At 38.5% G+C, this 20,393-nt stretch overlaps 1 protein-coding gene across 5 annotated transcripts in view; it reads left to right on the forward strand.

Moving 5' to 3' along the window:
- Positions 1 to 16,709, forward strand: part of BKGD (beta-keto-L-gulonate decarboxylase) — a 24,294-nt gene extending 7,585 nt beyond the window's left edge. For 4 of the 5 annotated variants that reach the window (XM_086678578.1, XM_086678576.1, XM_086678577.1 and 1 more), the window contains exons 3-9: positions 1,810 to 1,908; positions 5,512 to 5,585; positions 5,766 to 5,867; positions 6,826 to 7,002; positions 8,004 to 8,153; positions 14,416 to 14,532; positions 15,498 to 16,709. In XM_086678578.1, coding sequence (XP_086534704.1) covers positions 1,810 to 1,908; positions 5,512 to 5,585; positions 5,766 to 5,867; positions 6,826 to 7,002; positions 8,004 to 8,153; positions 14,416 to 14,532; positions 15,498 to 15,671 — 893 coding nt within the window. In that variant the 3' untranslated portion in view covers positions 15,672 to 16,709. The remainder of the gene's footprint in view (positions 1 to 1,809; positions 1,909 to 5,511; positions 5,586 to 5,765; positions 5,868 to 6,825; positions 7,003 to 8,003; positions 8,154 to 14,415; positions 14,533 to 15,497) is intronic. The other variant, XM_025928465.2, reaches the window with a different exon arrangement.
- The last annotated feature ends 3,684 nt before the right edge of the window (positions 16,710 to 20,393 follow it).

Consider the following 20,393-nt stretch of genomic DNA (forward strand, 5'->3'; position numbering starts at 1 on the left):
CAGTCTTTCTGCCTTCCCTGTTATGAGAGGACAGCTAGGAATCTTTTCTTTGAGGGCCTTTCTACATCTATCTTCGCTTGTGTGTCTGCGTTTCTATATGTTCTTTCTATATGTACAGGATATTTTCAGTACAAAATAGATTGGAATCTAAGTTTTTTGGCTTGCAATTGATTTTCAATTTTACATAAAGTCCTACAGCAAGAATTTGGTCTCCTTGAAATCGGTAAAAAATAGATTTAACGGTATTTCCACATGCTGAAATATTATAATTTCCATATTGATAAGTCTGCTGTCATTAGTTTAGCTAGGGGAATTTTCCAGGCAATTTGGTTTCTGTTTTCATATGGATAAAAGATCTGGTATGGAATGTCTATGTGGCTAGATTTAGGATGACTTCATGTTTTGGAGAGGTTGATTCTACAAAACTTAAACTAATGACTGACACTACTATCAGAGAAGTTTTTATGGAAACTTTCCATCCTTAGAAGTACATTGCTCCTAGCATTATAAGTTTGAAATAGGTTTCTTTTTTCCCTTTTTGTATTGAGTTACAACATGTCTGCAGTAAAGTGCACTAATCTTTTTTTTTTTTTTAATTTTTTTTTTCAATGTTTATTTATTTTTGGGACAGAGAGAGACAGAGCATGAACGGGGGAGGGGCAGAGAGAGAGGGAGACACAGAATCGGAAACAGGCTCCAGGCTCCGAGCCATCAGCCCAGAGCCCGACGCGGGGCTCGAACTCACGGACCGCGAGATCGTGACCTGGCTGAAGTCGGCCGCTTAACCGACTGCGCCACCCAGGCGCCCCTAAAGTGCACTAATCTTAAGTGTACACCTTGATGAATTTTAGCATGCTTACACTCATGTCACTACCACCCAGACTGAGATATAAAATACTTCGGCATTCCAGAAGACTCCTTCAGGTATTTAGCCAGTCACTATCTCTACCCAAAGAGGTAACCACCGTTCTGACTTCTGTCACCTTAGATGAGTTGCCCGATTTTGAAGTATGTGTAAGTGAAGTCCTATAAAGTCTTTTGTGTCTTACTCCTTTTGCTCAACGTTTTCTCTTCAAGTGTCCATGAAGTTGTTACATGTAATTGCTTACTGTCTAACAATTTAAATATAGACATTTCCATAGGTCTTTGGAATTCTGTCTGCAAAACAAAAGTAGTCCTCACCTTAGTGCAGTGTTTAAATCTCTACAGATCTATAGTGATTTTGATGGGGATTATTTGTGTTTAATTCTGTCTTGTGATTAATTGTGTGTTGGTGTCTAATTATATTAATAAGACCTTGTGATTGTGTGTCTAATGGCTAGTTATATTCATTAGTAAGACCATTTCCCTCTTTTTTTAATGCTTATTTATTTTTGAGAGAGAGAGAAAAAATGCAAGTGGGGGAAGGGCAAAGAGAGAGGGAGACACAGAATCCGAAGCAGGTTCCAGGCTCCAAGCTGTCAGCACAGAGCCCAATGTGGGGCTCAAACCCAAGAACCGTGAAATCATGACTTGAGCCCAAGTCGAACGCTTAGCCAACTGAGCCACCCAAGCACTCCTCTCTCTCTCTCTCTCTTTTTTTTAATTAAAGTAAGCCCTGTGCCCAACATGGGGCTTGAACTCATGACCCCAAGATGAAGAGTCCCTTGCTCTACCAACTGAACCAGGCCCCTCCCCTTGCCCTCTCCCTCCCCCGCCTTTTAATTATACAAATTTAGACTGAGAGCATGATACCCAAAATGTTGAGGGAAGATTTGATATATGGTGGCAAATTTTTACCTGATGTTAACCCTTTTCCTTTTCTGTCAGTTCTGCAGAAGGGCCTCAAAGATAACTTTGCTGATGTCCAGGTGTCTGTGGTCGATTGCCCTGATTTGACTAAGGAGCCATTTACCTTTCCTGTAAAAGGTAAACAGTTTTTGCAATTCACTTTTTTCAGTCCCCATCTTCTGGAACTAAAATTATTATGAAGGATTGTCTTAAATTACCTACAAATAAAGGATATTGTCCCAAATTTTAGACTAAATTGTACTGAATTTCTGTGCAGTTTTCTTAAATTGAGCAAATTTCGTTTTATTCCTTTGTGGGAAAATGCTGTTTTATGCACTTATGTTATTTTCACAGGTTCTATCATCGATATTTAGTAGGCTAGAATCCTTTATATCACATGAGAGTTTTGTTTTTTAACTGTTGGAGCGACTGTTAAGGAAATGTAAATTTCGCTGTTTATATTTATTTATTCAAGACCAGAAGGAATCTTGAAAGCCTTGTATTTGAGCCGTCTGTTAAATTCTTATTTGCCAAGTGATCATCCAGCCGATGTTTAAAGTAAGAAGGAAGGGAAAAAATATTGGTTGAGTAAATATAATTGGTATGATAGATAAACACCTATATTTGGTGACTTAATTTTGACAATAACCCTGCAAAGTAAGTGCTCGCCCCAGTCTAGGGATGAGAAGACTGAAGCTCAGAGAGGCTAGGCAAGATCAACAGTAATCATAATCAGGATTCAAATCCAAGTCTATCTGTTCTGAAAGTCTGACCTTCTCCCATTATATCCTATTGTGATGAGGAATTTGGAGATAAACACTCACACTTCCTCTTTGATTATGTTACTGACATAATTATAATTTTTTGTTAAAAAGTAATTTTACACAGAAGTTCTAGACTCTGCTTCTTTCTCTGCCACGCACAGATTTCATTACCCTAAGGAAGCCAAATAATATATTTGGGCTTCAGATATATTAAAATGGAGAGATTTGGCTTTCATTTTCTTTCTGGGTCTTTCCAGCTTAAACAGTCTCTGATTTTAAGTATTCTTGTAAATTCTACATGATCTCACGGCTCGTGAGTTCGAGCCCCACGTTGGGCTCTGTGCTGACAGCTCAGAGCCTGGAGCCTTCTTCATATTTCATATTCTGGGTCCCCCTCTCTCTCTCTCTGCCCTCTCCCACTCATGCAGTCTCTCTCTGTGTCTCTAAATAAACAAACAAACAAACAAGCATTAAGTATACTTGTAAATTCTGGAAGTTTTGTGTACCAGAGGTAATATATTCTCCCCACTAAATAAGTAGTCAATGGAAGTAAAATTAAAAAATCAGAAAACACAGAAGAGTACAAGGAAAAGGAAAAATGATTCATCTTAATTCTGTCATCCAAAGAGGTTTCTAGATGATAACTTGTAAGCCTTTAAATTGCAACACTAAGGAAGCTAGATATGTACGTTTATATGTATCTTATCTTTTACAAGTGTTAGGTACTTTCTACCTGGTCTGACTGAAGTCACCAATGACTTTGATATGTTTACTAGTATTATTTGGTTTCTCACATATTTCATAGTATTTGGCCATGGCTGCCTGACATTCTGTCTCCCCTTAGTTCTCTCTCCTTTTTCCTTGATTCTTTTGCCTTCTCTTCCTTGGTACCTTTCCGACTTCCATGATGTTCTTTCTTCCTCATTTTTCCTAGCTCCTTTCTCTTTCTGGCAGGCTCTTAAATCCTGACATTTTCTGGAATTCTTTCCTCAACCTCTTCTTATTCTGTACAGTCTCTCTGCATTTTTCCATTTACTCCTGTGATTTTAAATTACTGTGTGGATACAAGAACTTGAAATCTGCACATCTCACCTAGGTAGGTCTGTCTTTTTCTTGGCTATAGATGAGTAATTCCAGCTGTCCACAGGACATCTCCACCTATATATGCTAAGGACAACTTGAGGTCAGCATGTCTAAAATTTAGCTCAATCCTTCACCATAGTTGTCTATTCTCCCTTGTCCTCTTTCTTAATCTACTCTTCTCCATCTCTACAGTCCCCATTTTTAGCACATTACTTGTCTTTTCCCAGGACTACTAAAATAGTCCTCTAATGGTTTCTTTAAATTTCAGTATTACTATCACTTATGAGAAAGACTCTTATCCATGAGTAATTTCTGCTGATCCCATGGAAGAAATTTCTAAAATCCCTAATTATAAATGGGATGTATAAAAATCCTGTACATCTTCCATCTGCATAGCTAAAGAAATAGCGACGTATGTGTATACTTTATTTTGGGATATTGTTAGTATAAAACTGACAAGACTGCTTTTTTTCAAACAAAAAGTAATTATTTTCTACTTTACAGTAAAAAAAAAGAAGGTGCCTTTCCCAAGTTGTGTCTAGCTGCACCTGTGATGTTAATTGAAAGTGTCAGTATGGGGCGCCTGGGTGGCTCAGTCAGTTGAGCGTCCGACTTCAGCTCGGGTCATGATCTCACAGTCTGTGAGTTCGAGCCCCGCGTCGGGCTCTGTGCTGACAGCTCAGAGCCCGGGGCCTGTTTCAGATTCTGTGTCTCCCTCTCTCTCTGCCCCTCCCCATTCATGCTCTGTCTCTCTCTGTCTCAAAAATAAATAAATGTTAAAAAAAAAAATTAAAAAAAAAAATAAAAGTGTCAGTTAAAAAAAAAAAAAAAAAAGTGTGAGTAGAAAGTTCCCAACGTCTGAAGTTATCTCTAATTACTTGCATTTCTATAAACAACCTTGGGAATAAACAACTTTGACAAGAGGATCTCCCAATATGGATTTGTTTAAAAATTTTTTTTAATGTTTATTTATTTTTGACCCAGAGAGAGAGACAGAGCATGAGCAGGGGACTGAGCCACCCAGGTGCCCCACCCAATATGGGTTTCTTAAAGAACTAATATTCTACTGGAGCAAAATACGTTATACTAAAGTACAATTTTAACCAACTCCTCTACCAAAAGCACAGATTTTTTTTCAGTTTTTTTAATGTTTATTTATATTTGAGAGACAGAGACAGAGCACAAGAGGGGGAAGGGCAGAGAGAGGGAGACAGAATCCGAAGCAGGCTCCAGACTCTGAGCCACAAGCTGTCAGCACAGAGCCCAACACAGGGCTCGATCCCACCAGCAGTGAGATCATGACCTGAGCCAAAGTCAGATGCTTAACCGACTGAGCCACCCAGGTGCCCCCAAAGCACAGATATTTAAAGGAATAGGTCATTACAGACTAATTGTAGAATTCTCATCCTATCTGAACTTCGGCTTCAATTCTAGCCCTTGCTCTATTATCAACTTTCCGTTGCCTTTATGCCCGATAATGACAGTATTAGATATATAAGTAGTTAGAATAGGATAGGGATCATAGCTATTTCTGTCTTTCAATCCCTACTATTTGTAAAACTATAAGAATGGAAGAGTTAGGTACCCTTTAAATAATAAATAAGTTAGTGCCTTTTGGCATTTTATACTTAAGTTAGAGGTTTGCCTATTTTTTTTTTTTAACGTTTATTTATTTTTGAGACAGAGAGAGATAGAGCATGAATGGGGGAGGGTCAGAGAGACAGGGAGACACAGAATCTGAAACAGGCTCCGAGCTGTCAGCACAGAGCCCGACGTGGGGCTCGAACTCACGGACCGCGAGATCATGACCTGAGCCGAAGTCGGACGCTTAACCGACTGAGCCACCCAGGCGCCCCGAGGTTTGCCTATTTTTAAAGTTACTTTTTTTTTTTAGGCATCTGTGGGAAAACTAGAATTGCAGAAGTAGGAGGTGTGCCTTACTTATTGCCTCTTGCAAATAAAGAAAAAGTAAGTGTACTTTTACTCTTCACATTCACATGAAGATTATTAGAAGTTGAGTTGATTCCTCTTTTTGTTATTAGAAGACCCACTGACCAATGTGGCATGGAAGTATTAATGGACTCAGTGAGAAAAAAGTACAGATTTGTATAAGTTGTGATTTAAATACTATTTTTTCTTCTTGTATAGGTTTATGATGTAAATAAGATTGCAAAAGACATTAAGCTTCCTGGAGCTTTTATTCTTGGAGCAGGAGCAGGCCCATTTCAGACTGTTGGGTTCAACTGTGAGGTCAGCATACATATAATTATTTTACTTTATTTTGTTATTATTTTTTTAAATTGTTTTATTATTTTCTTATTTTATTTTATTGATTTGACGTTTAGTCTACATATTTTTCTTTTATTGCCCTACCCGAAAGTCTGCTTTCTGAATGAATTGGTATCCTCTTTCTTTATAGATTTGATATTGTTTGGTATCGATTTGGACTATAGCCTATGCTCCACTATAATGGAGCACCAGCCCCTAATTTCAGATTTTCTAGGGTATGCACTCTGTGTTAGATGAGTCTAACATCCTAATGTGGTCTGCTGAGGTCCCTGGATTGTGCAAGATTTTAATCCTTTATCCATCAGAGAATTTCTGCCTTCACTGTAAATCTTTCCTTTTGATATGAAAGCAACTTTTGATGAGAAGATGAATGGAATATTTAATGATCTCGTCAATTCCCTCTTTCAGACTAAATAGCAAGGACCTACCCCAGTGGTATAATGATTATTTACAAAAGATACTATCGATTCCTGTGTGTGTTAGTATATTTACAACATAAAAACACCACGGTCTCTTCCCATCTCTGGACCAGAAAAGTAAAAGACCTCTTGAGTCTGCCCATTCCCTCATCTCTTCAGATGTGACCATTACTCGATAGTCATACAAGGTTCTTTTGTAGAAAGAGTAATATAATTTACCTAGTGTTCAAGATAGAAAAAAAGTCTAAAATTTAAAGCCCAGTTTACAAGGTTTTTGAAACACTGTAAGAAATACTAGACATTTTATAAAATGTTTTTTCAACTTTTTGATGTTTGTAAATCTTCAACATTTTGAATCTAAAATTAAATATTTCATACTTCATGTTTTCTTAATAGGTCCTGAAATAAAATATCTTAAGTCAAGGATCCTCAAGATATTCTCTTCGGATATTGATGCCAGGATTGACTAATTTACTTTTCTTATTTACATTTCTTTTCAGTTTATGCCAATTATTCAAACAGAAAGTGAACACAAATCTCCAGTAAATGGAAGTTACTTTGCCCATGTTAACTCTGAAGATGGAGGGTGCCTGCTCGAGAAATACAGTGAGAAATATCACGATTTTGGGTGTGCATTACTGGCTAATCTTTTTGCCAGTGAGGGCCAACCTGGAAAGGTGATTTTTTGTTCACAAAGACACAGTATTCTCCAGAAGTTCTCAGATAGCTAAAAATTTGAACTTTAACTGCCACAAGTACGGTTTTCTTAAAAGTCAAAACCAGCTGAGCCAAATTTTATTACAGATTCAGAGAGTACTACAAGTAAGGTGAAAGTCTTATTTAAAACTGAGGTGAAGAATACTTAGTAAGCAATACCTTGTTTTCTGAGGAATAAAAGGTAATGCTATTCATGTGCGGAGTGAGTCAAATAGATGAACCACGCAGCTGAAATAGACAGATACTACCTACCTGCAGTTACTATGTAGGTAATTTGTTCATTGCTGATTGATCAGACGTTGGTTGAGCTAGACAGAAATTGTGGCAGCAAAATATTACATCAAGAAAGCGGTAAAAAAAATTAATGCCTCACCTCGTATTTACTTCCTGTTAGAACACGAAAAGATCATTTCAATGTTAGCAGTTGTGAGAACTCTCAGATTTTTAAATAGAGGGAGCTACTTCGGCTACTTTGAGAAGCCAGGTAGTGAAGTAAAAAGACCTAATTAAGTGGAGGTAACACAAGTCCAGAATTTTAAGGGAAAGGAAAAGATGTAATCACTTTCTCCTCCCTTCTGACTTACCAGAGGTTAACCCCTTTGAGCCAGGAATTCTCAACCTTTTGCCGCCTTGACATGTAAATGATAAGAATCTCTAGAGCTCAGTAGAAGACTTCGCTATAACTCTCTCTGTCCAAGAAAACATGAATAAGACTTATTAGAGTAAATGATAACTCATCATACACACACATACATACACACACACACACACACACACACGCACGCACACTATGTATTGTTGATCAAGACAGGATTGAGACATCTCGCTCAACTCCTATGTGTGTGCTCCAAGCAAACAAGTGACTGCTTCATGGCATTAGATTGTATGTTTCATTTTGATAGTTATTCACATAAAATTTTGCAACTTAGAGCAATGGAATGCATATTTATGTCCTCTCTAGGTCATTGAGGTGAAAGCCAAAAGAAGAACTGGAAAACTTAACTTTGTGACTTGTATGAGACAGACTCTTGAAAAACATTATGGAGATAAGCCTGTAGGGATGGGAGGTACTTTCGTAATTCAGAAGGGAAAAGCGAAGACTCACATAATGGTAAGAGTCTTTGTGTACATGTGTATATGGGTATGTATGTGCACATACTTCAGATCTTGAGATTTTTTAATATACATTGAGAATTCTACCCTTAAAACACCCTGAATGCTTTTACTATGATTGTATTAATTTTACTTATTTACTTATTTATTTAATCCTTTAAGTTTATTTTATTTTGAGAGAAAGAGAGAGCAGGGGAGGGGCAGAGAGAGAGAGAGAGAATTGAGAATCCCAAGCCAGCTGCACGCTCAGTGCAGAGCCCGACACAGGGCTCGATCTCGCAAACCGTGAAATTATGACCTGAGTGGAAATCAACAGTTGGACGCTTACCTGACTGAGCCACCCAGGTGCCCCATGTATTACTTTAAAACTTAAATGACAAACAATACTGTAAATCATACTGTAAGATACTGTCTAACCAGAGTCCTTTCTTTATGTTAATATATTGGAACTTTCTGTTTTTAAGATGTAGATAGGTATGAGTATAAGCCTTAGAAATAGATTATGAATTTTTTTTGGATTATCATTTTTATTGCCAGAATCCCAAACTGCATATGTTGACTTTGCTATCTAGATGGTTGTGGTTTTGGGGAAAGGAGTCATTATGAAAATTATAATCTTATGGGCTAATTATGTAAGTTTATAAGACAATAAGGATGGAATACCGTATGAAGCAAGACCCAGGGCATTTTTTTTTAATTTTTATTTTTTTTAATGTTTATTCTTGAGAGAGAGAGAGAGCGCGCGCGTGCACACGTGCATGAGTGGGGGAGGGGCAGAGAGAGAGGGAGACACAGAATCTGAAGCAGGCCCCAGGCTCTGAGCTGTCAGCACAGGGCCCAATGTGCGGCTCGAACCCACAAACCATGAGATTATGACCCGAGCTGAAGTCAGACGCTTAACCAACTGAGCCACACGGGCACCCTGAGGTTTTAAAATAATGTTTTGTAGGTGAATGAATGAATCAAGTGTAAAAGTAATTACAACTTAATTTCCTTTTCATTCTGTCACTAAACTCATCAAAAATGTTTGGTTCTGGGGCGCCTGGGTGGCGCAGTCGGTTAAGCCTCCGACTTCAGCCAGGTCACGATCTCGCGGTCCGTGAGTTCGAGCCCCGCGTCGGGCTCTGGGCTGATGGCTCAGAGCCTGGAGCCTGTTTCCGATTCTGTGTCTCCCTCTCTCTCTGCCCCTCCCCCGTTCATGCTATGTCTCTCTCTGTCCCAAAAATAAATAAACGTTGAAAAAAAAAAAAAAAAAAAGAAAAATGTTTGGTTCTAATGTTTTTTATCCTGATAATTTTAAATGGCAAGTCAGCTGATTTTGCAAAGAAAGACACAACATTTACGAAACTACTTAATTTTCCAAATTGTTAAAAACAGAATTGTAGATAAATCTAATTGCAAATACCAAATAAATACAGGCATTTTTAAAACTCAAGTACACAATACTTTATTATTAACTATGGGCATATCTCATTTTACTGTGTTTCACATTATTGCATTCGCAAATACTGCATTTTTCATACATTAGTTTGTGGCAGCACTGCATCAAGCAAGTCTTTTGGCACTAAATTTCCAACAGCATTTGCTCACTTCCCCTCCCTGTGTTGCATTTCGGTAATTCTCGCAATATTGCAAACTTTTTCATTGTTCTTATTATATTTGTTATGGCAGTCTGTCATCAGTGATCTTTGAAGTAATGATTGTACTTGCTTTGGGGTGCTACAAACGGCACCCATGTAAGATGGTCACCTTAATAAATGTTGGTCTGTTTTGACTTTTCCACCAACCAGCCCGGTGTCTCTCCCTCTCCTCAGGCCTCCCTATTCCCTGAGACACAACAATATTAAATTTAGGCCAGTTACTAACCCTACAGTGGCCTCTCAGTGTTCAAGTGAAAGGAAGAATCACACGTCTCTCACTTTAAATTAAAAGCTAGACATGATTAAGCTTGTGAGGCAGGCATGTCAAAAGCCAAGGAAGACCAAAAGCTGGACCTCCCATCCAAACAGCCAAGGTGTGAACGTAAAGGAAGAGTCCTTGATGGAAAATTAGAAGTGTTACTCCAGTGAATCCACAAATGGTAAGAAAGCAAAAATAGCCTTGTTGCTGACATGGAGAAAGTTTTAGTGGTCTGGATGGAAGATCAGACAAGCCCTAACATTCCCTTAAGCCAAAGCCTAATCCAGAGCAAAGCCCTTCTTCAATTCTGTGAAGGCCGAAACGGGTGAGGGAGCTGCAGAAGAAAAGTTCGAAACTAGCAGAGGTTGGTTCATGAGGTTTAAGAAAAGAAGCCATCTCCGTAACATAGCAATGCAAGGTGAAGCAGCAAATGCTGATGTAGAAGCTGCAGCAAGTTATCCTCCAGAGATCTAGCTAAGGTAATTAATGAAGGTGGCTACACGAAACAACAGATTTTCAAGGTAGACAAAACAGCCTTCTGTTGGAAGAAGATACCGTCTAGGACTTTCATACCTATAGAGAAGTCAATGCTTTGCTCCAAAGCTGCAAAGGACAGGCTGACTCTTCTGTTAAGGCCTAATGCAGCTGGTGGCTTTAGGTTGAAGCCAGTGCTCATTTACCATCCTGAAAATCCTAGGGCCCTTACGAATTATGCTAAATCTACTCTGCCTGTGCTCTATCAGTGGAACAGCAGAGCCCAGACGATAGCACATCCATTTACAAAATGGGTTACTGAATATTTTTAGCATGCTTTTGACGCCAACTGCTCAGAAAAACATATTCCTTGCAAAATATTACTGCTCATTGACAATGCACCTGGTCACCCAAGAGGTCTGATGGAGATACACAATGAGATTCATGCTTTCATGCCTGCTAACATTGCATCCATTCTGCAACCCACGGATCAAGGAGTAATTTCAGCTTTCAAGTTTTATTATATGAGAAATACATTTCAGGGGCGCCTGGGTGGCTCAGTCGCTTAACCATCTGACTTTGGCTCAGGTCATGATCTCATGGTTCGTGTGTTCAAGCCCCATGTCATGCTCTGTGCTGACAGCTCGGAGCCTGGAGCCTGCTTCGGATTCTGTGTCTTCCTCTCTCTCTGCCTCTCCCCTGCAGGCACTCTGTCTCTCTCTTAGAAATAAGTAGACATTAAAAAATTAAAAACAGTACATTTCATAAGATTATAGCTTCCATAGAAATATGGCAGCTCAGGGAAAAGTCAGTTGAAAACCTAGAAAGGATTCACCATTCTAGATACTATTAAGAACATTTGTGATTCATGAGAAGAGGTCAAAATGTCAGCATAAATAGGAGTTTGGAAGAAGTTGATTACAACTCCCATAGATGACTTTGAGGGGTTCAAGACGTAAGTGGAGGAAGTAACTGCAGAAGTGGTAGAAACAGCAAGAGAACTAGAAGTGGAGCCTGAAGGTGGGGCTAAATTACTGCAATCTCATGATCCAACTTGAACAGATGAGGAGTTGCTTCTTAGGGATGAACAAAAAAAGTGGCTTCTTGAGATGGAATCTGCTGGTGAAGATGCTGTGAAGATTGTTGAAATGACAACAAGGGACTTAGAACATTACATGAACTAAGTTGCTAAAGGATTGGCTCCAATTTTGAAAGTTCTGTGGGTAAAATGCTACAGAACAGCACTGTTCACCACTGTAGCACCCTGATCACTCAACCCTGAGCCATCAACACTGAGGCAAGAGTTTATGCCTTGAAAAAACAAGTTTATGACTTGCCGAAAGCTCAAATGATTGTCAGCGTTTTTTGGCAATAAAGTACTTTTAAATTTAGGTATGTACATTTTTTAAGATATAATACACCCTTGATAGACCGCAGTATAATGCAAACATCACTTTTACATGCAATGGGAAACTAAAAAATTCATTTGACTTGCCCCTATTTTATTGCAGTGGTCTGGAACTAAACCCACAATATCTCCAAGGTATGCCTGTAGTTAACCATAAGGTGCATTATATCTCTAAAACTTACCCATCTTGTAACTGAAAAATGTTGTACCCTTTGACCTTCACCTCATTTTCCCCATTCCCCAGCTCCTGGCAACCACCACTTCATGTGTCTGTTTCTCCAAATTGGACTCTTTAGATTCCAGTAAGTGATACCATGCAATATTTGTGTTTGGCCTATTTCATTTTAGCATAATGTCCTCCAAGTTCATCCATGTTGTTACATCCATGTTGCAGGATTTCCTTCCTTCCTAAGCCTGGATAACATTCCTTGTATATGTGTGTGTATACATATGTCATAATTTTACATATTTATACACACTCATATATAATCAAATCACACATTTATTTATAATACTGTTTTCCATAATGATTGCACCGGCTTACATACCTACTAACAGCATACATGTGTCCCTTTTTCTCCACATCCTTGTCAACACTTGTTATCCCTTGCTTTTTTGATAGCAACCATCCTCACAGGAATGAGGTGATATCTCATGGTTTTGACTTGCATTTCCCTTCCCTGATGATATTGAGCACCTTTTCTTATACCTGCTGGCCATTTGTATGTCTTGTTTGGAGAAATGTCTAATTTAGTTCCTTTGCCCATTTTTTAAGTTGGTTGTTTTTTGCTATTGAGTTGTAGGAGTTCCTTGTATATTGTGGATATTAACCCCTTATTGGATAAATATTTTTTCCCATTCCATAGATTGCCTTTTCATTTTGCGGCTTGTTTCCTTTACAGTGCAGACGTTTGTAATTTGATATAGTCCCACTTGTTTATTATTCCTTTTGTTGTCTGTAGTTTTTTTTTTTTTTTTTTAATTTTTTTTTCAACGTTTATTTATTTTTGCGACAGAGAGAGACAGAGCATGAACGGGGGAGGGGCAGAGAGAGAGGGAGACACAGAATCGGAAACAGGCTCCAGGCTCTGAGCCGTCAGCCCAGAGCCTGACGCGGGGCTCGAACTCCCGGACCGCAAGATCGTGACCTGGCTGAAGTCAGACGCTTAACCGACTGCGCCACCCAGGCGCCCCTGTTGTCTGTAGTTTTTATGTCATATGCAAGAAATTATGGTGAAAATCCCATATTCTGAAACTTTTCCCTTAAATTTTCTTCTAAGTTTTATATTTTAGCTCTTACAGCTAGGTCTTTGATCCATTTTGAGTTCTTTTTTTGTACATGTATAAATTAAGGGGCGACTTCACTCTTTGCACATGAATATCCAGTTTTCCCAGCACCATTTTTTGAAAAGATAGTCCATTTTCCATTGAATGGTTTTGACACCCTTATTGAAAATTATTTGACCATATATGCAAGGGTTTATTTCTGGGATCTCTGTGCTATTCCACTGATTTGTGTGTCTGCCTTTATGCCAATGTTACACCGTTTTGATTACTTGTAGTAAGTTTGATATCAGGAAGTGCTAGGCCTCCAACTTTTCTCTTTTCCCCGAAGATTGGTTTGGCTCTTCAGGGTCCCTTGAGATTCCACATGACTTTTATGATGGATTCTTCTATTTCAGCAAAAAACTTTATTGGGATTTTAATAGGGTTGGCATTAAATCTTTAGATTGCTTTTGGTGGCATTAACATCTTAACAATATTGTTCGATTCATGAACACAGGATATTTCTCCATTTATTGGAGTCTTTTTAAATTTCTTTTATTTTTTTAAATGCTTTATTTTTGAGAGAGAGAGAGAGAGACAGAGTGCCAGCAGGGGAGGGACAGAGAGAGAGGGAGACACAGAAACCGAAGCAGGCTCCAGGCTCTGAGCTGTCAGCACCGAGCCCAACGCAGGGCTCAAACTCACAAACCTTGAGATCATGAGCCATAGTCGGATGCTTAACCGTTGAGCCACCCAGGTGCCCCCTTGGAGTCTTCCCAAATTTCTTTTAGCAGTGCTTTGTAGTACAAGTTTTTGTTTGTTTTGTTTTTGCTTCCTTGAATAAGTTTATTTTATTCGTTTTGATGCTTCTACCAACTTTTAATGCCTTGTTCCCCACCCACACACCCCTCGATGTACTGGTAGCAGTAATGAGATTTAAAATTAGGACGAGGATATATTTCCAGGAAAACTGAGAAGCTATGAAAAGTAAAAAGATAGTAGTAGGCTCATTCTTTCATTTATTCATTCATGCATTTTAGCTTATACACTTGATTGGTGATCCTTTTGAAAACTATGGTATATTATTTGTTTTGATTCTAAAAATAGTCAAATGTATAAGAAGGCTTACATTTCTAATGTAATGAAGTTAGATACAATTTACATTTTAATTCTCAATAATATTCTATATATTTAGAATGATCTTTTATTGTAGCCCACAGAATTTTCTTCCTGCCCTTTGAACTCTGATGAGGAGGTGAATAAATGGTTGCACTTTTATGAGATGAAAGCTCCTTTGGTTTGTCTGCCAGTTTTTGTCTCCAGAGACCCAGTAAGTTTATGTCCGTCTTTTATATTGCAGTATAATACAGTGATTATGCTTAGGTTTTAGGATATTCTTTTAAAATTAGGCACTTTCTGAGTTGTCATTTAAGAACTAGGATAGTCTCCAGAATTATCTTGAAAGATGAGGGAGCAGGTGGCTAACGCCCCTATGAGTTAGTTAGGCAGGGCAGATTTTACCTTCGAGCAAACCAAGGCACAGGTATTTTACATGATACCCAAAGTCATGTTATTAAATAGTAGAATCAAGACCATGATTCGGGTCTCCTATCACCTTATTTGTTGCTCATCATACCATTCCTTATATTCTAACACTAGACACTAGAAAAAGATATGAGAGAGACCAATTCAGAGAAGGTAGCTACCACAATACTGACTTTTGATCCAGCGGTTACGTGTCTAGGAATGTATCCTTAAATATATGTGTAAGTATTTAAAATTATTAGTTAAAAGGTTATTCATAATAGCATTACTATAATAGCAGCATTGGACATAATCTAAATGTTAGTTGAGAATTGGTGGAATCGGTATGTGTGTACAATAGAATGCCATGTAGGTGTAAAAGAAAGCAGAAGCTCTTTTATGATCTAATATACTAAGATCTCAAGCTATATTTTTAAATGAAGAAAAGCAATACTCATCACAGTATGTACAGAGTGAAAATTTGAGTAAAAATTACAAAAGTTAATATTTCTGGAAGGGTATATAAGAAACTCCTTACACCGGGTGCCTGCAAGGAAAGGAAGGAAGGAGGTATAAAGGCAGAAGATGGAAAGACACACTTTATGGAATATATCCTTTTTTACTCTTTGAATTTTGAATTAAGTATATATATTGCTTACTTAAAAAATAAAATAAAAACTATTATAACAAATAAAAAGGTCTCCCTCCCCCTTAAACAATTCCTACCCAGGATAATTTAAATACTGACAGATAGCTTGTCTGTTGTCCTAGGGGTTTGATTTGCGATTGGAGCACACCCATTGTTTCAGTCATCATGGAGAAGGTGGACACTACCATTATGACACTACCCCAGACACAGTGGAATATCTTGGATACTTCTTGCCTGCAGAGTTTCTGTATCGCATTGATCAACCAAAGGAGACCCATTCAATTGGGCGAGATTAAATCAAATGAAAAAGAAATAATTAAGGTTAAGTAATCAACTCATTGATTGATACTAATATAAAATCCAATAGAAATGATCTCACGACTTAAATCCCATTGTTTTGGCCATTAACTGAAAGGTACGTTGACCTCTGTACTCTGGATTATCTGATATATCTTAGAGATTATTGGGAACAAACATACATAATGAAAAAGGTTCATTTTTTTATTCTTTATTCACAGCAAAATCAGTCTTATGTTTATACCTTAAATATAACATGATCAGGAATCACGTGATTATACCTACTATCTACTGGTAATAACTTACATTTGTATAACATTATTAAATTTTTCAAAATACTCTCACAAGTCCTAAGTGGATGTTTCTGGGTATGAGAAAAATCAGTGTTGCAAATGCTGATAGTTATTGAATCTGTAGTATTAAATTTTAAAAATCCATTTTAGAAATCAGAGTATACTTTTTTATTTTCGTGGAATAAGGTGGGCAGAGGAAGCAAGTTTCCCCCTTTTGGTGGGGTTGAACCATACTCAGGAGTTCGCAATTTGACTTTCACAAACATTGGCAACTAGGTGGTTAGCCATGATGCCTCCTTTGTTTGGGTTGCCAGTTGGAAGCAGTTTGTAACTTGTTGGCTATTTGCCAGAAGGAAAGGGAAAAGAAACATCCAAATACAACACTGAAGTGGGTATACTTTAAATTATAAGTGAGGCCGTTGGTACACATGACACTGTCCTTTGTGAAATAAAAAATTATACTCTTTTACTGATTGAAATTGTTGACATTATCCTCAGTATTCTTCTTTAATAATCATTAGCCAGAAATCAACTGTCTAATCGTAATCTTGCTAATGCTAAGCATGTGCAGATTTAGGAGCTCTTTAATAGCAAACACATACTAAATCTTCAAAAAATATTTTTTGATTGTCTTCTTTGAATGTTACCTATAACCTGTCCTGTGAGTAGAAATTTGTAAATGTTATTTTTACAAGAAGCACTAGTTTGAAGCAAAAAATGAATAAAAAGTTTATAGTCACAATATGATGTTTCTTTTTAATATCTTGCCTCCAGACAGGAAAAAAAGAGCTTTGTTTACCAGTGTAGCACTAATGCCTTTAATAGTGCCTGGCCAAAGCAGGCACTCAATAAATATTTGTTGAATGAATGAGTGTATAGAAGATTATGTCAGACACTTCACCAGATGCGGGCCTCTATCATTCAATCGTTTATATGGGGGGGGGGGGACTAACAGTAAACAAATGTGTTATATGACAGGTAGTATTAAGTCCTATGAAAAAAAATAAAACACAGGATGGATTATATTTTTTTTTTTTCAACGTTTATTTTTCGGACAGAGAGAGACAGAGCATGAACGGGGGAGGGGCAGAGAGAGAGGGAGACACAGAATCGGAAACAGGCTCCAGGCTCTGAGCCATCAGCCCAGAGCCCAACGCGGGGCTCGAACTCACGGACCGCGAGATCGTGACCTGGCTGAAGTCGGACGCTTAACCGACTGCGCCACCCAGGCGCCCCAACACAGGATGGATTATAAAAGAGTACGCTATTTTTTGAAAAGTCAATTTATTTTTGAGAGACAGAAAGAGACAACGTGGGCAGGGGAGGGGCAGAGGGAAAAGGAGAAAGAATCCCGAGCCATGCTGTCATTGCAGAGCCCGATGTGGGACTCAATCTCACGAACCGTGAGATCATGACCTGAGCCAAAACCAAGAGTTGGACGCTTAACCGACAGAGCCACACAGGCACCCCCAAGGAGGATGCTATTTTGTTGAGTCCATCCCACATGAGACAGGATGGACTCATCACCCCAAATTAGGTTTGGGTGTCAAGACCGATAAAGTCACATACACCCCAACAGGGTATGAAAGGATTTGCCGCTTGCATAATGAGGCTTTCTGGGGAAAGCAGGACAGCTCCCAAGCAGGTCCAAAAATGGCTGAGAGAACAGAGAAAGGAGCCTGGTTTGGGGTTTCTGTGGTAATGAACAGTTAGGGCCAAGGTGATGGTTCCATATGCAGTTTAAATTTCCCACAAGTGTCAAAGAAGGAGCAGCCAGGCTTGCTCAAATATGGAGCAGAATGGGAAGAGAGGGGAGTGAGGCTTAACAGCTGTCAACAGTCAAACAAAAAAAGTGGAATTAGGTTCCTTATTACACATTTTATATAGGGAGATCAGAAAAAGACTCTGATAAAGAGACACTTGAGCAAAGACCTGAAAGAAATGAGAAAGTGAGCTATGAAGTTATTTGGAGAAACATCCTTCTTGGCAGATTCAAAGGTCCAGGAACAGGAGGGGATTTGGTATGTTTGAGAAGCAGTAAGAGGCTGGGGCGCCTGGGTGGCTCAGTCGGTTGAGCATCCAACTTCGGCTCAGGTCATGATCTCACAGCTCATGAGTTTGAGCCCTGTGTCAGACTCTGTGCTGACAGCTCAGAGCCTGGAGCCTGCTTCTGCTTCTGCTTCTGCGTCTCCCTCTCTCTCTGCCCCTAACCCACTCGCATTCTGTCACTGTCTCTCTCAAAAATAAATAAACATTAAAAAAAAAATTAAAAAAAAAAAAAGAAGCAGTAAGAGGCTGTTGTGAACAAAATAGAATCACCTGACTGGGCAGCAAACATCTAGTGCATGCTCTGAGAAGCGTGTAAACGTAGTTTTGTAAATGCTATACATGTATTCAGAAAGTTTTATGTTAATGCCATGCTTACTTTAAAATTCGAAACGTGACAAGTGTGTCCAATATTATCAACTATTGGAGGTTCTAGCCAGGAAAAGCAAACAAGAAAGAATAATGACTGAAAAGGAAGACAAACATTTTTGGCAGAAAGCATGATTGATTCTTAGAAAACCCAAGAGAGTTTCTAGTGAAATTACTAGACTGTATTCAAGAAGATTTCAAAATATAAAATCAATGTTTAATAATGTGTTACATTTCTTCATACCAGTAAGAAATAGTTAAAAATGTAAATTTGAAAAAGATATCAATTACAATGCTATCAAAAGCACATAGCAATATTTTCATTTACCAAAAATTATATATAACCATCATGGGGAACATTATAAAACTGTTGAAAACCTAAAAACATGAAAAATAAATACTTCTATCTAGGAAAATGCAATATCATAGAAGCATCAGAAGCCTTTCTTGTCAAATCTATAAATTCAATTCAATGCCAGTCGAATGCCAGTGGGCCTTTCCATAGAACCAGTTGATTGGAAAATGTATGGGATAGCAAAGGGCCAAGATAAAGGTGATTTTCAAGAAAACAAGGTCAAGGGTATTTGATATCAAAATTTATAAACTTGTGAAAGTAAAAGTGTGGTTTTGGCACAGTGATGACAATCAAACCAATAGACTAGAAAATCATTTCCAGTTTCTGTTGAAACCTTTCATCCATTTTCTCCATTTTCATCTAACATTACTGTTCAGTTATTTTAAAGTTCTTGCCTACCATCTCCAATGTTTTGATCATCCATGGATATGTTCCTATTGTTTTAGGTTTTTATTATCAGTCACTCTTGCCTGCCTTTTTACATTTACTGCTATCATATGCTGGATATTGTGTGTTCAGGTATCTTCCACGGTGAGGGTTTCCATCTTTCTTTTGTTAGGTAGATAAAGTGAGAGACCGATTTCCTCAGTGTAATCAGAGACTGAGCTGGAATAGGGTAGGGCTGCATTTTACTTTTTTAAGTTTATTTATTTACTTAGAGTACCCATGAGCGAGGGAGGGGCAGAGAGAGAGGGAGAGAGAGAGAATTCCAAGCAGATTCCGAGCTGTCAGGGTGGAGCCTGACATGGATGGGGCTCAATCCTATGAACCGTGAGACCTGAGCTGAAATCAAGAGTCAGGTACTGAAATCAAAAGTCAGTTGCTTAACTGACTGAGCCACCGAGGCACTCTGGGTTACATTTTAAATAAGACTCAGGCCACCCCTGCTTATAGCCTGTTATTCCTTGTGTTCTGTGGAGTTTTAATTGAGAGCCTAGCAGATCTCTGTCTCCTCACCCCTTAAGGATGGTTCATCTCTTCCCTTTGGAAGATTTGAGCTCCATGAACCCTCAAAATGTGACAAATATTTTTTCATAGAACACTTCTCTTTAAGCAGGACTTAGCCTCATACATATATCTGAGTCTGCAGAAGACTTCACTTTTTTTTTATACTTACATCTTTAATCCAATTGGAATTTTTATTTATGGTGTGAGATAGGGGAATGTAACTGGATGATTTTCCATATGTGATAGATTGTTGGCCTTGATCCTCCCTTTATCCATACCCCCTTTCCATGTAACTCTGCAGTTTCTGCAACTGAAAAGGCTGAGTGTCCCCTCTCCTATCCTTGACTTTTAGGCTTGGCCATGGGCCATGTGATTGTTAGACATGTAATGCAGGCAAAACCTCTCTCTTGTACCTCGGCCATCACCATAAGAACACATCCTGAGCAGCCTGCTAGTCCAAGAAGAATGAACGAAAGACACATGGTACAGAGTCATCTGAATGACCTGGAGACCTATATCTTGAAGTAGAACCCACCAGCCGAGCCCAGCCTCAATTCTGATTCTCAGGTGTGTAAGCTAACCCAGATGAGATAGCAGTTGCCAGGGCCAAAATGCAGAAGTATGAGCACCTTAAAAACATAAAATGAAAAGTATGGTTAAAACCAAGCACAGTGATGGGCACAAAATTTAAAATAAAGTATTAAGAACTT

Source organism: Puma concolor, chromosome D1 (assembly GCF_028749965.1).
Source record: "Puma concolor isolate L17-30 chromosome D1, mPumCon1.1.hap2, whole genome shotgun sequence".
Classification (NCBI taxonomy): domain Eukaryota; kingdom Metazoa; phylum Chordata; class Mammalia; order Carnivora; family Felidae; genus Puma; species Puma concolor.